The 14,846-nt window shown below is 61.8% G+C and overlaps 1 protein-coding gene across 1 annotated transcript; it reads right to left on the minus strand.

The window, feature by feature from the left end:
- Positions 1–113: 113 nt before the first annotated feature.
- On the minus strand, positions 114–13,365 carry PPRC1 (PPARG related coactivator 1). Its single transcript, XM_064663100.1, has 14 exons — positions 13,208–13,365; positions 9,404–9,544; positions 9,107–9,262; positions 8,558–8,674; positions 5,438–8,180; positions 4,969–5,022; positions 4,519–4,579; positions 4,079–4,164; positions 3,115–3,913; positions 1,612–1,785; positions 1,376–1,439; positions 1,050–1,171; positions 742–893; positions 114–460 (listed from the first exon to the last, which is right to left on the minus strand). Exons 1-14 carry the CDS (start codon positions 13,346–13,348, stop codon positions 357–359), a joined length of 4,914 nt encoding a protein of 1,637 aa, XP_064519170.1. The 5' UTR covers positions 13,349–13,365; the 3' UTR covers positions 114–356.
- Positions 13,366–14,846: the final 1,481 nt, after the last annotated feature.

A 14,846-nucleotide genomic window follows, 5' to 3' on the forward strand; every position in this document is an offset into this window, starting at 1 on the left:
CCTATTCTATGCCTTATGGGGCCAGACCACAGCAGAGTCCTTGGGGTCCTGAGGGGTCACAGCTGAGTCCATGCCTGGGAATGGCCCATGCAAAGGAGGAGACAAAGCGGTGCTGCTGTTTGGGTATCCACATTTATTATATGTCTGGGGCAAGCCCAGGACTACCACTCGCCTGGGCCCCTCCAATCGAAGGCCAGTGACCCATCCTCCTTAAATATTGGTTATAAAACAAATTTCTTTTTTTCCTTTTTATTTTTTTTAAAAACCCCGTATCTCTCTCTCTCTCTCTTTCCACTTTTTTTTGCCTTTTGTATTGGAGTATAAAAGCAGGGGCAGGTGCTCCACCTTGCCTGCTGCTACCTCCGCAGGCTGCGCTGTGCCTGCCGCAGCAGCGTGTCGAAGTCCAGGGAGTCAAACTTGCTCTTGACGGGAGCCGGGTCAAAATCCTCCTGGTTTGAATCTGGAAGAGACGGAGAGAGGCTGCCTTGAGCCACTGACACAATTCTGCCCATCCCCACAGCAAACTTCTTCTCATCTTGCTTCACGTGACAGCGTCTAGACCCAGAGTTGGGCCGGCCTCCATCACAGCGCTGGAGAGACAGGGAGCCCCCATTCAACTTCTCTTCAGTACAGGCCTGTATGTGGCCCTGCTGCCAAACCTGAATGACACCAAGGATGGGGACCCCCTATAACTCGGGGAAGGAGGTGCCAATCCTTCAACATGGAGGCTGCACGACTCACCCAAGTCGGCGTAGTTCCTCCTGCAGAACTGCCGGCGGCCGCCAAAGCACAGGTCAAAGGGCTGCTCATCTGGGCGCCGCAGCTTGTGCCCACTCTCGATGGCAGCAAAGGCTTCCTCGGCATAGCGATAGGTGACAAAGCCATAGTTATCCCTGACACCGGAGAAGAAGGAGGATGGAAATCAGCAGCAACACAGTTACAAACACATTTGTCTCCCCTTGGTCTGCACTGCCCCCTTGAGTAATGGGAAAAGGGCCAAGAGGAGCCATCCCTGGGAAGGGGCTGACCCACATCCCCATAGCTCTTACCCCTCAGACCGGAAGTGCAGGGTGCACTCCTCGATGTCCCCAAACACAGAGAAGCGGTGCTGCAGCTCTGACCGTGTCATCCTGCTGGGGATCTTGCCAATAAACACAACTCGACGCTCCTCCTGCGGGCAGGGATGGCCCATCCATGAGCAGGACCTCTCCCACAGAGCACCCTCCCTGCATAGCCACCCACCACACCATGCCCTGGCCAGGCAGGGCCTCCCAGCAATGCTGCCTGAATGCTGCATCACTGTGGCTTTCTGAATTGACAGAGAGTGTGGACCCCCAAATCTTTAGCCCCATTTTCCCAGCCCTCCAGCACTCACTATTGCACGTTCCTTCTGGAGGATCCTCTGCCTTTGGTAGTGGTCCTGTGCATCGCAACTGTATCTGGCAGGGCAGAAACCAAACACATGAGCTACCGGATCATGGGAGTGTCAGAAGAGAGTGATCCCAAACACAAGGGAGATACTGAAGGAATGGGTCCATTCCTGCCCAGGACACAGGAGGCTGGGAGAGGGGTTGGGAAGAACTCACAGCCCTGCAGGGTGGCCATGCTCACCTTCTCCGCCTGTTACTCCTCCTGCGGGGTGAGGGGGAGCGGGATTGGCTGTGGGATGTGGACCTGGACGAGTAGGAGGATGTTGATGATGAGGATGAGGACCTGTCACGGGACCTGCCACATGACCCACAGCTGGAGCGAGAGGAGGAGCTGCGGGAACATCTTGAGCGGTATCTGGGGGAAGGAGAGACACAGCTGAGCTCTCCCCATGGCCAGCACCACGAGGCTCCAGAGATGAAAAACACCTCCATCCTCCCCACAGTATCCAGCACCCCATTCAGACAGGACCCGTCCCCAGGATGAACTGGAAAACCAGAGGTTTCCCAGGATGTGGAAAGCACAGGATTGCAACCAGGATGGCCCAGGAGGGATTGGGACTGCTGTGCTGAGCCCTACACCATGCACAGGATGACACTGGAGCCATCACATCCGTGTCCCATGCAACAGCTAGGTGAATGGAGACTGCAAGAGCTTCCCTGGTAGGGTCAGGTACAGCTTAAGGGCAGCAGGACCAAAACCTCTCTGGGATCAAGCTGTGCTGCCTCCAGTCAGGAGCACAGTCCATCTCCAGCCATGCTGCCCAATGGTGGCCCCTGCCATAGGCAAACCCAGGCCTGGCGAGGCATGATGCCTGGTACTGCCACAAGTTCTCCTAGAGCACAGCAAGTCAGGATGGCACAGTCCACGGGGACATTTCTCAGCACTAGGCCAGCTGCATTTGCTGGAAAGCCAAACCAGATGTGTCACTTGACAGTCCCCAAGCTGCACAGCTCTGGGACATGGTACTATATACCTCTTTTCCAGCTCCAGCCTCTACGTTTACTGGTCATCAATGGAGGGGTCTTAGTTGTCTCTGGGCCCAGAGATGTCTCCAGAACTGGCTGAACACCCAGGAAAGGACAAGAGAATCCCTTTGCCAGCTCCAGTGCTTCCCAGCCCAGCTGGGACAGGCTATGCTTCACTCAGATGCACAAGGACTCCAAAACAAGTGCGTCCCACAGAGACCAAGCTGTCCCATTTCCCTACATAACCACCTCCATAAGGAGCGCAGGGAGCCCCTGAGGCAGCCAAGCCAGACGGGTTTTTCCCTGCTTGCCTCCAGCAGCTCCCTGGAGAGCTCTGCTGCAGCTCCTCTCATTTTTACACCTAGGACTACAGCAGCCTCATAGCACAAACACAAACACCTGCAGTAATACCCCAGAAAAAGCATCCAAGAGCCAAGATGCAGCCAAGAACCCATGTTCCAGGAGGAATAAGGAATCCTGGCTCAGTGGTAGCTTTGCAGGCGCACCTGCCCAGATATGGGATTCAGCCAGACACCCACAGGCAGGGTGTCACAGCAGCTCCCACAGTCTCTGTGAGCCAGGCACCCCTTCAGAAGGGCCACAATGACAAAAAGGTCACAGCCATCAAGTAGGACCATAAAGAGGTGCCTGGGCACCTGCAAAAGACCAGCCACCAGACAACTGCCCCAAGAGAAGCGACAAACAACGCGCAGTTTACCTTCGCCACCGCTTGGGGGGTGGGGAGAATGACCGTGACCGGGATCGGGAGGACGAGGATGAAGATGAAGACGAGGACTCACTAGCTCCATCCGAACTGGAGCTGAAGGAGCGGCTGGCACGGCTCCGGCCAGCCCTCCAGCTGTCAGTAGAGGGGCTGGGTGAGTCCTGGGGTCTCCGGTAGCAGCGCAGGGACCTCTTGGCAGCAGCATGGCTGGGCTGGGCACTGGGAGTCCGCACCTCCTGGTCCCGGCACGGGGATGCAGCTGGAGACAGGAGCACCGAGGTGGGGGGACTGCTGCACCTGGTGGCGGCCTTGTTGGGGATGGTAGTCCGATAATCCAGGGGGGCTGGGCAGGCCGTCCCCACCGGCTCCTGGATGGGCCTCACAGTGGTGGGGGGGGGCGGCGGGGTGGGCTCAGGTTGGTCCAGCGTCCGTTTGGTTAAGGAGGAGATGGGTTTGATAGTTATGTCCCGGTGGCGTTTGACATTCCAGCGGGAGCCACCCTTGGCAGGGGGCTGTGTGCCAGTGATACTGTTGCTCTCCGGCCGTGCCACAGCTGGGATGCAGTAGTCATGGTCTCCCGAGCACACGTGGTTGGGGGCTGGGCCAGTGGGGGCCAGCACCACACTCTTCCCCTGGATCTTGTTTGAGGGAAGTGGCTTGGCTTTCATCGGCTTGGCTGTCTTCTGGGACCCTTCCTGGGATGCGGACCCAGGCGACTTGGCCTTGGCCAGCAGCGAGACAGCAGGCAAAGGCTTCCAGAGCTGATGGGGGGGCGTTGCTGGGGGAGTGAGACCTGTGAGAGTACCAGAAGGCTTTCAAGAGCAGCCCCTTGATGCAACCTGCCCAGCTGGGCTCCCTCATGGCCAGGCCTCCCTCACTCCCCAGGCTGTCTCCCAGCCCCACAACAGCTCTGCCAAGACACCATGGGCTCCCCTGCTTTATCCCAGGTATTCATTACCTGCCACATTGGCCAGCTCAGAGGCATGCAAGCCATCCGGGGGCTTCCTGTCCTGCTGAGTCTGTCCATCTTGCTGGATCTCAGGCCTGAGAAAGGGAAAGGAGCTTTGTCAAATGCGGCAGGCAAAGCCCAACCCCAGTCCCCACACCTGGGGCACCCATTCAAGCTGCACCAATGGCCAGTCCAGAGGGACAGAGGATCCAAGAGAGCTGCAAGGACAGAATTTGCACAGCCTGGTCATGCTCATCATTGCTTCTCCCACTCAGTGCCAGCTCTGGCCCCAGTCCAGCGACGAGCTCATCCCCTCCTGGGCTGGTACACACAGCACAGTTCACACCCTGCCAGGACTTAGAGCTGTCCCATGCCCCCACCAAAGGCAAGACTCAGCACTCTGCCAGGCTCCACACTGGGGCACCAGCTGCCCACGTCTTGGTACTCACCCGGAGCTCCCTGTCGGCCTCCTGTCCTCGGGGGGCTGCACAGGAGTCTCCTCCTTCTTGGCTAAAAAGAGAGCAGGTAGGTGAGGATGGTGAGAGGCCAGGACTGGAGGACAGGGGACACACAGAACACCCCAGGCATAGACAGGGAAGAGTTTCACAGAATCCCAAACCCAGCTCCCTGCAGAGAGGAGCTGCACATCCCCTTTCATTCACAGACTCTTCACCACCCCCTTGGTCACCGTGGGGACCCCTGGCCACTTTCACAGGCCAAGAAAGAGGTGGAGGCAGAGACACTCCCAGGACAAGGCACCTGGCCAGAGTAATACGAGCCCACAGGCAGCAGCATCACAGCCCCTCCACTCCCACCCCACTACAGGGAGCATGGACAGCCCAGAAAGGCCAGCACGGCATAGAGGGAGCCCCACAAGGGACGGCACGCTGCATCCGCACCTTCAGACTTCTCAAACTGCTCCAGCAGGCTGGACAGGTCGGTGGCTTCAATCCCTGGGCCAGGGAGAAAGCACAGCAAGTCAGGTCAGCCAAAATCCTCCTGGCACTACAGGGGTGCATCCCAAACCCATCCTCCCCCAGCAGCAGCCTCCCTGGATGATGGGGCAAGTGCTTGGGAGGAGAAGCAGTGGCAGAGCCTGCAGCAGCTCTGTGCCTCCTGCAGCAAGGACAGGAACATGCAGTTCTGCAAACCCAGGAGGGTCCAGTTTGGGCACAGCCAGCCAGACCATCCGCTGGAGGCAACATCCTAGCAGAGCACTGGGAAGAGACTGCAAGTCCATGGGCATAGCTTTGCCACCCTCACCACCAGAAGTGGAAGGAATTGGTTCTGCTGCGCGGGCTGCCAGCAGCACTGCAGCCTCACTGGCTGGTGACACTCAACCCATGGCCCCACAACCTTGCCACTCACCGATCTCGCTGATGAAGGCTTGTACAATGTCCTTGCTGCTGTCACTGGGCTGTGCCGGGCTGAGGAGCGGCTGGTGCCTCCACGGCCGCACAGCGGGCGCCTTGTTGGGCAGGCTGCTCTCTCGACATGCTTTCGGTGGTGGTGCCACAGCCTGGGAGGTGGATGTTTGGCCAGGCAGCTCCTGCCCAGCAGCTGCCTTAGGCTCCAGCACAGCTTTCTCCACTGTCCCCTTGCCCGGCCCTACAGCCTTCTCTGTGGGGCAGGTGCCAGGGGACTCCTCAACAGGGCCAGCGGCAGGGGACACCTCCACAGGGCAGTGGATGGCAGCTGGGGGGGCCTTTGGGAGCTGGGTGGGGGTTACAGCCTGAAGCTCTTCTGGAGGCTGAGTAGGGGCAGCCTGGGGGGCTGGTGCTGCAGGAAGGACCCTGCTGGGCTGGGCAGTGGCAACCGAGGGGGCTGGCAGAGGCTGGGCTGAGGCAGGAGCCGGAGGGGCCTTGGGGAGAGAGCTCTCCCCTGCCAGCCGTGCCTGCCTCTTGGAGTCCGGTACCCTGCTGGTCGCTGGCCTGGCTGGGCCACCTGCAGCCCCCATCTCGCTGGCCAGGCCAAGTGGCTGGGCAGGGAAGGCCGGTGGCTCCGGGCAGCTGAGCGCAGGGGCGGTGGGAAGCTGCCCATGCAGGAGGGCTGTGCTGGGGTGGCTGCCAGCTGGGAAGGCAGTGGCAGCCTGCGCTGCTGTTCTGGGGTCCCTGTATGCCAGGGCAGGCACCGGAGGTGGCAGGGGGATTCCTGGCCAGTAGGATGGCGGTGCCCACCCCACTGGGGCATAGGGTCCACCAGGGCCAAATGGAGGTGGGGGTGGCACAGCCGGTGGGGGCCAGGCCATGGCTGGAGGTGGGAGGCCAGTCACCATGTGAAAAGCACTGGAGGAGTTGGCAACAGGAGGTGGGGGCAAACCATGGCAGCCCATGGGCTGGGGGCTGAAACAGGGCCAGGAAGGCACTGGTGGGTAAAGGGTGTAAGCACCGACAGAGGCTGGAGGCATCCCAGGAGGGGCCATCCCAGCGGCTGGGGGCACGTTTGGTGCAGCAGAAGGCATTGGTGTTGATGGGGGTGGTGGAGCCGTGGCAGGTGCCGTAGCTGAAGCCAGAGCAGTGGGAGCTTTGCTAGCAGAAGGGCCAGCAGTGGGGCTGGTGGGTTTCTCCAGGCCCTCTTGAGCACTGTCTGCATCGGTGGCAGAGCGCTTGGGTGACACCAGGCAGGGGATCTCTGCCAGCTCCGCTGGAGGCTCAGGGACGCTGGGCCACTTGCTGGCCACTTGCTTCTTGCCTTCCTGGCTGCTGCCCAGGCTGGACTGGCGGTGCAGCATGCGGATGCGGTATTCCCGCAGGCTCAGTGCCTTGGGTTTGGCTTCCTTGGGCAGGCCTTCACTCGGCTCTGCTGCTGGCAGGCTCTGGGGCGGCTCCAACTGCACACCTTGCTCCGGGAGCTGAGAGGCAGCCTCCGAGACCCCACTGCTCTGTCCAGCAGACGTCTGTGAATCTCCCTGGCCCTCAGCCTGGTCTGTTGGGCTGGGACATGCAGCTGCTGGCTGCCCCTCCATGCTTGGTGTGGTCTTCTCCAGAGGCACCATGGTCTTGTTCTTCTCTGGGGCCACACTCACCATTTCTGGTGATGGCACCTTCTGCAGCTCCTGCTGCACTTTCTTGGGCAGGAAGGTCCCTGATGTGCTCCGGGGCCTGCCCCGGGGTTGTGGTGCCCGCTCAGCATTCAGCTCCATCTGCCCCTCCTTCCGGGCTCGTTCCAGTTGCTGTGCCAGGAAGTCTGAGACCTGGACAGAAGGACATGCTGCCCGCTGACGGCTGGTGGCCAGCTGGCCCAGGGGCTGCCCAGAGCCAGCAGAGCGAAGCTGGTGGGCCACACAGTCCCTGCCAGGCCTGGCCTGCTTGCTTTGGTCCAGCTCTGCTTTCTTTTTCCGACTCTTCCTTGCTCTCTCACGGCCCCGTCCCTTCTCAGAGCACTCGCGTTTCCCACCCACTGTGGCTTCTGTGCTGTGCCAGGAGCTGCTGTTGGGACTCCAGGCTCCAGGTGCTGCTGCCTCTGGTGGGGAGGTGCCCTCTGGGGTAGTGCAAGAGGGCTCCTTCCCAGGCAGTTTTTCCTCCTTCTTCTCCTCCACCCCAGTTTCCTGGGTTGGAGCTCCTGGCAGCTCCTCTCTATCCTCTGGGATTGATGCCCTGGTACCCTCCTCTGCTCCCAGGAGCTGGAGCTCCAGATCGAGGGAGCTGGGAGCCAAGGACTGCAGGACCACAGGGATCTCCACGCTCTCTCCCTCGCCAGGCACAATTTCCAGCAAGACCGGACTGCTCAGAAGCTCCTTGGCCACAGGCTCAGTCTCAGGGTCCAGGCACACAGTGAAGGTGGGCAGGCAGTACGGGTGCATGGACTTCACCAGCTCACTCAGAGACACATCACCTGTGTTGATGATGCAGGGGTCTTCGTGTTCCTCCACTGCTGCCCCAGCCTCGTTCACACAGAAATCCACAGCCTTCATGCTGCTGTCTAGCTCCACACCCAAGGCAGCTTCCTCCTCTTCTTCCTCCCCATCACTGCGCTGTGGCAGGGGTTGCTCTCGGGCCCGGTGCCAGCCCACCTTCCTCTCCAGTCTCGGGGTGCTGCAGACTTGCTTCTTTGGCAGCACTGGGTCCTCAAGGCCGTGAGCAGCACAGTCCCAGGCCAGGTCTGCATCAGTCTGGGAAGGGGGACCACAGCAAGCATCAGCTCCTGGGCTTTCACCAGAGCTCTCCCAGGCACAGACAACTGTGGGTCTGCTGGAACTCTACAGCAAACCCCTGGGCAGACAAAAAGCTGGGATGCATTTGACCCTCCCAGTATGACACAATAGAGCTGGAAACCTGCCACCCCTATGGGAGCATCCCCAGTCCCCGGCACCCACCACCTGGGGCAGACCCTGCTCCTACTGCCACTGGTGCCTTGCAAAAGCATTGCTCCTGGGAAAAAGAATGCCTGTGCCAGGTGGGAAGGCTGGGGCTGGGGGCAGCAGCAGGGACAGTTATCCCAGCACCATCCCAACACTGCTTCTTCAGATTCCCCTGCTCAGGTGCTCACCTTTCCAATCACAGAGACACTGCTGCTGCTGCTGAGAGGCCTGAGAGCCTTGGGCTGCTCCAAGGCAGAGCTCTCACATTCCAGTAACGGACGGGACAAGGTGAGAAACTTCTGAAACTGGAGAGGAGATGGACAGATGATGAGACAATGGCAGGTTTATGCTGCTGGAAGGGACAGGCCACCCGCAGCCCCACAGTGACCACGCACTTCACCCCACAGAGCCTGGAAGCAAACTCAGCCCTGTTTCACCCTCAGCATGTGCAGCTCTGGTTGGGGATGTGCTGCTCCCCCAAAGCCTCTGGTACATCTCTGGCTCTACACCAAGACTCAAAGCGAAGGCATGGCCCCCCAGGAGTACCCTGGAGTCCTGGGGGTGTCCAGGCCTGGTTCAGCCCTTCTCTCATGTTACTAGTCAGAGGAACCATCCCAGGTTACTGGGGACAAGGGTCCTACCACCTCAGGACACCCTCATGCCAGGACCTAGCAGAGCCCTGCCTGAGCATCTTCCCACAGGTTCTGGGGTCAGGCTGGCTCTGCCCTGCAACTCACCGAGGGATTCTCCCGCTCACGAGGCGAGGTCAGCAGCTCTGCATCCATGATGGTGTCGAAGGGGGACAGGGTCTCATCATCTGTGCTGTCCAGGATCTCCGTGATGGCAGTCAGCAAGGACAGCTCGTTCTGCACATCCAGGCAGACCTTGCTCTGCTAAAGAGCAGGGGCAGTCTCAGAGGGTGATAGGGCACAGCCACAAGACCTGGCCCTGGGGGACATTGCTGCCACTGCCACCCACGTCACAGCCAGAGCCATCCCGGCCACCACATCCCGCACCCGTGTGTGAGCTCCCACCTCGCACAGAGAGAGATCCTCAATGATGGAGATCACAGAGGAGTCGAGATAGTTCTGCATTGTCCCGAGGATCTCTTCAGCCTCCAAGATGGTTTCTGCATCCAACGACGTTAAGTTCAAGTCATCCTCGAGGGAATAGCACTGTTGAGGAGCATGGGGAGCCAGGTAAACACTTTGCACAGCCCCACTACCATTGCTGATCTCCTCCACAGCACACACGGGCTCCTGACAGCCTGTGCTGCAAACCGTGGCTGAGCACCCCCAACCCCAAACATGCAGGGGAGGCAGGTGAGACACGGCTGCAGGTCAGAAGCTGGCACAGGGATTATTCCCTCTTGCTTTTGGGAGTATCCACCCCACTGCACAATGTAGTGTGCCACTTTCAGCCCGAGACCTGTCCGGTTACCAGGATGCCTCCAACCAAAAATTTCTGCCTGATTCACTCTGCAGCTGCGTGACTGGAAAAGATGAACTGATAAAACCGCAGCCTCTGCTCAACACCACACACTGCTCATGTGGGACAGGGAGGGGACAGGCAGGCTCCCGCCATCCCATGGACTGTCACACGCTCCCCCAGCTCCGGCTCTTGGCGCTTCAGATAAGCCCAAAACCATTACGAAATTCATAACAAATCGCAGGAGTCAGCAACAGGGATGTAGCCAGCTGCCACTGCTGGTGCCCTACCCCAACACCTCTGTTGCAGGCTACAAGAGGACATGCTCTGTGCTTGCAATTCAGGACCAAAACAGCTTTGTTATTCTTCTTCCTTCAAATTCCCCGCCCCACATCCTTTCTTGTCCCTCAGCCACCTCCAGGGATGTTTGGGTAATGCTAAGTAACTTCAGAAAGGTCTTTGCACTACACTTCATGGTACCATACAGTCCAGTGCTGCAGGAAGGCCAGGAAAAGGCATGAAAAGCCAGATGCCAGGTGAGGGCAGAAGCTGCAGCCCCTGGCTGAGCAGAGCTGCTGGACATACAGAGCAAAGCAGTAGCATAGGCATGTCACCAGCACCTCCCTCCCAAAGCTGGCTGGGATCAGGCAGCAAGCTGTCTTCCTCCCCTTGGAGCAGCACTGGGAGAATCCGGCCAGACCTTGGGGGATGCTCATCTGATGCAGCTCACCCACGTTTTATGCAGGTTCTGCTGCTCGCATGAGCCTGATCCCACATAGGACAAAATGTGCCCCGTCCCTGTATAGGACCTGCCTAGCAAGCAGGAAACTGCAATGGAGGGAGAGCAGGCATTTCACTAAATAGGTGATTCCTAGAATATGGCAGCACTAAAATCACATGCCCAAACCCCTGGTTCCTGGGGCTCTTCAGAGACTTGTTCCAATCAGACAGAGCAGGCACCTCTGGCTGCAGCACAGCCAGGAGCCCCGTGTGACCCCAGAACACAGGCATCCCAGGAACAGGCTGGGAATCAAAGCCCAAAAATCCACAGCAATGCCCCGCAGACACCCATCCCAGATCTTCCCAGCCTGTGACACGGCAGCCTTAAAGACCAGGAGCCTGCAGTGGTTTGGGGCTCCGCAGCCAGTTCGGCAGCCTGGGCCAGCCTGTCCCAGGACCCTCTGCCTGGAAGCGGAGTCCACCAGTGACACCAGGACACCACCCCACTGTGCAGATCAGGCTACAAAGCAGTTTTACCGCTCAGCATCTCCAGTCCCCTCCCTCAGCCAGTGCTGGCTGCCGGTCAGAGCCCGGCGCAGAACCCACCGGCAGCCCTCTAGGCGCAGCCTGGCTGTGATTCCTGGCCAATCCTTACGCAGATACTGGGAGGAGCGGGGAAGTACATCCAGGCTCTCACGCCCAGCTCTGAGTCAGCGGTGACCGGCAGGCAGAGGCACCCAGGCCACCGGAGGAGCCAGCAGGATGGAGCCCCAGCAGCCCAGGGACACGGGGGCCAGCTGACCCCTGCCTGCTGACTGCAAGGGGGTCTTGGGGATACCCCCAGGGTTGCATGGCCCTACCCATCCGGCCACAGGGCTGGCTCTCCCCAGAGGCAGCGTCTAATAAGAGGTTTCCAGCCATGACCAGCACTGGACATTTAGAGGGAGGGAAGCAAAATCCTCCCATTCAAATGGCCTCTTCCCGCAGCTCCTGCCCACAGCCTGGGAGGGGAGGGAAATCTCCCAAGCCTTCTTCCACTTCCTTGACTCAGCGCTTTGCAAGAAGGAGTCCCACAGCCATGAGTCACCAGCAAGCCAGGCTGTGTTCCCCCAGGACTCCCTTTGATCCACCTGGGGCCAGGCACCTCCTGCAGCTCTCGCTGCTTGAGCATCACTTGTGTGTCAGGGCGGGGGTATGAACCAGCCCAGCCTGCTCCTGTGCCCTTGCTCGCTCTCCTCCCTGCCAGACATCTCTGTGACCCCTAACTGAGGAGAGGCATCCCCCATGCTCCCTCTGTTTGCTTAACAGCAGGGAAGAGGGTCACAGGAACGTTCAAGGACGGGCTTCAGCTCTGGCCACACTCTGCCCAAGCAGCCAGCACTGCCAGGGAGAAGGGAGATACTCACAACTCCAGAGCAGATTTTGGACACGTGGGGCGCTGGGATTTCAGCCAACAGCTTGCAATGGACATGGCCTGAGCCCTGAGCATGGCCACCAGCTCCTGCGGCATCCACCCTGTGCAGGGGACACTGCGGCCCGCTGTTCTGGCCCCCGGGAGAGACAACCGAGGCTCCTGCTGGTGACACGTGTGCCCGGCGTGCGACGGCTACGCCCCGAGCATAGGGCGGCCATGCCCCGGGCCGGCTGCCAGCACCGCTCTCACCGGGCCCGAGCTGCCGGCAAGGGCGCGGGGGGAGCCCGGGAACTCGGGGGGCTCCGCCCGGCCGGCGCGGCACAGCCAGAGGTTGCTCCCTGGATTCCTCAGCTTCCTTCAGGAAGCATCAAGCGGGAACACACCTCCCTTCCCCACACGCCGACCACTTTGCCCGCGTCGGGGAGGGGCAAGACGGGCTCGGCATCCCGCTGTGAGGGGTCGGGATGGGGGGGGTGTCTCCCCCGCAGTCCACCGGCCACGTAGGAGCACCCTGGAGGGGGGCAGAGGCGCGGGGCTCCCTGAAATCCCAACAAATGCACAACGCAGGCACCCCCAGGTCCCGTCCAGGGATGCTGCATCCCCGTCCACACAGCAGCGCACCGGCACCCAGCGCCCAGTCCGGCGCCGCCAGGTCCCACCGAGGCCACTGACAGCGGTGGCGGCGACAGCGCCGCGCCCCAGACCTGCCCCGGCGCCAGAGCCACTTACCCCGGGATAAAGCCCCGCTGCCCGGGGATAACCCCCTGGTGCGGTTCGGGGAACCTTCCCCTTCCCGGAGCCCACCACGTCCTACACCTTCGGTTCCTCCACCGAAACCAGCAGGTATGGGTGTCCCAAACCGCCCCCTCCCCGCTCCCCGCAGCCGCAGGTGACACAGGGCGGCGCCGGGATGGGGGGACCGCGGGGGTATGGCTGGCCCGGCGTCCCCCCTCAAGGCCGAGGCGTCACCTCCCGCGGCCGGCACCGGGCCCCCCCGCCCCGTCGGGTCCCGGGGCCGCGGTGCTGCCCCCCCCTCCCCGGGATCTCCAGGTGCCGCCACCGCCCCACCCGGTGGGAGAGCCCCGGACGCCCCACTCCTCGGCCCACAGAAGGGGCGCCCCACTCCGGGTGCAGCGGAGGCGCCCCCGGCCCGCGCTGACCCCCCGCCCGCCACCAGCGCGCCGGGCCCGCTCCCGGCACACGTGGTGCTGCCGCCGCGGGAGCCGCCCCGGCCTCCACGTGTCACGGCGCGGCCCGGCGCGCGGCCGCCGCTTACCTGCAGGGGGCTGCCAGCGCGGAGAGGCGGCTCGCGCAGGGCTCCGCCGCCCGCCACACCGCGCGGAGCGGCCGCGGCGGCAGCGCCGCCGGCCCTGGCCCCGCTGGCTGCAGGCGCCGCTCCGCCCCGCCGCGCCGCCATCTTGGTGCCTCCGCTCCCAGCGCGGCCACTGCCGGGCGCGGCACGTGACCGCCGCCCGCCCCTCACTACAGCTCCCGGCGGCCTCCGCGTCGCCCCGCCCCGCGCGCGGCACGCCGGGAGCGCACCCCTTCGCCGCCGGCCGCGCGCTTAGCGGCGGACGCGGGCCTGAGGGGGCGCCGGACCGCGGTGGGGCGGGCGGCCATCTTGAGCGCGGGCAGGGCCTCGGGCTTCGCCGCCATCTCTGTGGCGGGCGGGGGAGAGGAGGGTTGGCCCCGCCACGCGGCGCGCGGTGGGCGGGGCGGCCGTCACTGGCGGGAGGCGCCCCCTGGGGGCGGGGCGGGCGCGCGTTTTCCCGCGGCGCCGCAGCACACGTGGGCACGGCCGGCGCGCGGGTCCCTGCTAATCCCGGGGGACTGCCGGGAACCAGCGACAGCGCTGTTCCCTTCCGCCGCTCGTCCCACGGCTGTGAGCCTGCCCCTTGCCGGAGGTGCCTGTGCGGCAGCACCAATGGTGCTCCGCTGTGTCCAGCCTCGCGCGGGACTGCTGGGGGTGACACGCACGCGTGCCGGGCACGGGGGAATGAAAAAGAACTATCGGGAGTGAAAGGCGGGATGGGCACCGTGAGCTGACCTGCAGCCTCCTGGCACGGCTGTGGAGCAGGACCGGATACTAAGTCACTGCCTCGGCTTGTGCTGCCGTGCAGAGGTGGCACAGAGAAAATCGCCTGGAGGACGTGAGGTATGGGAGGGAATCAAACTCGGCACGCTGGACACAGCTGCGGTCCAGCCCGGCTCCCCAGGAGGGGCAGGGGAGGACAGAGTGCACAGCGCTTGGCCTGCCTCTGTTCAGTACCCTCTGTTCAGTAAGCCCAGAGTCCCTTTGGGAATGTCATCTCCTGTGGCTTTTTCTCTGGCTTCCAGACGGCAGGATCATCTCGCGGAGCTGAGGGATGTGCTTACAGTAGCACAGGTGCAGCACGGACATGTGGCAGGAGCTCTGCGGTGCAGGGTTTGCCTGGCAGGAGCTAATTGTCTTGGCCTCTGGGGCACAGACCTGCCCAGGCCAGATTCCCTTGGGGATCCACAGGATAGAGCTCCTTTGTTCAGCCTTGTGTGCCTGGTCATTAAGCTGGCCTATGTCTGACACACAGAGCCTCATCCTGCTGCTCTACTTCCTTCCACCTGTGTCACAAGGGACTTTCACCTTGTCCCACCTCAACTCTTGCCTGGCAGAGGCTGCTCCTCCCTGCTTTCATCCAGGAGAGCTGCCTTCCTCCTCCTCCAACAAGCCCATAGCACCTTCAAGCCTCTCACTGGCACTCTTCTCTGGCCAAAATGCAGCAGCCAGGCAGCCATTGTCCTCCTCCAGGGCTGGGGTCCATGTGTGAGCTCTGGAGAACACAGGGCACAGGGGGACATGAGTGCACCCCTGGAGCACAGGGGACTGAGATAGTTATAACAGGCTCCTCAGGCCAGCGGAGGAATCATGGGAGCCTGGG

This window comes from Pseudopipra pipra, chromosome 8, assembly GCF_036250125.1.
Source record: "Pseudopipra pipra isolate bDixPip1 chromosome 8, bDixPip1.hap1, whole genome shotgun sequence".
NCBI classification, from domain to species: domain Eukaryota; kingdom Metazoa; phylum Chordata; class Aves; order Passeriformes; family Pipridae; genus Pseudopipra; species Pseudopipra pipra.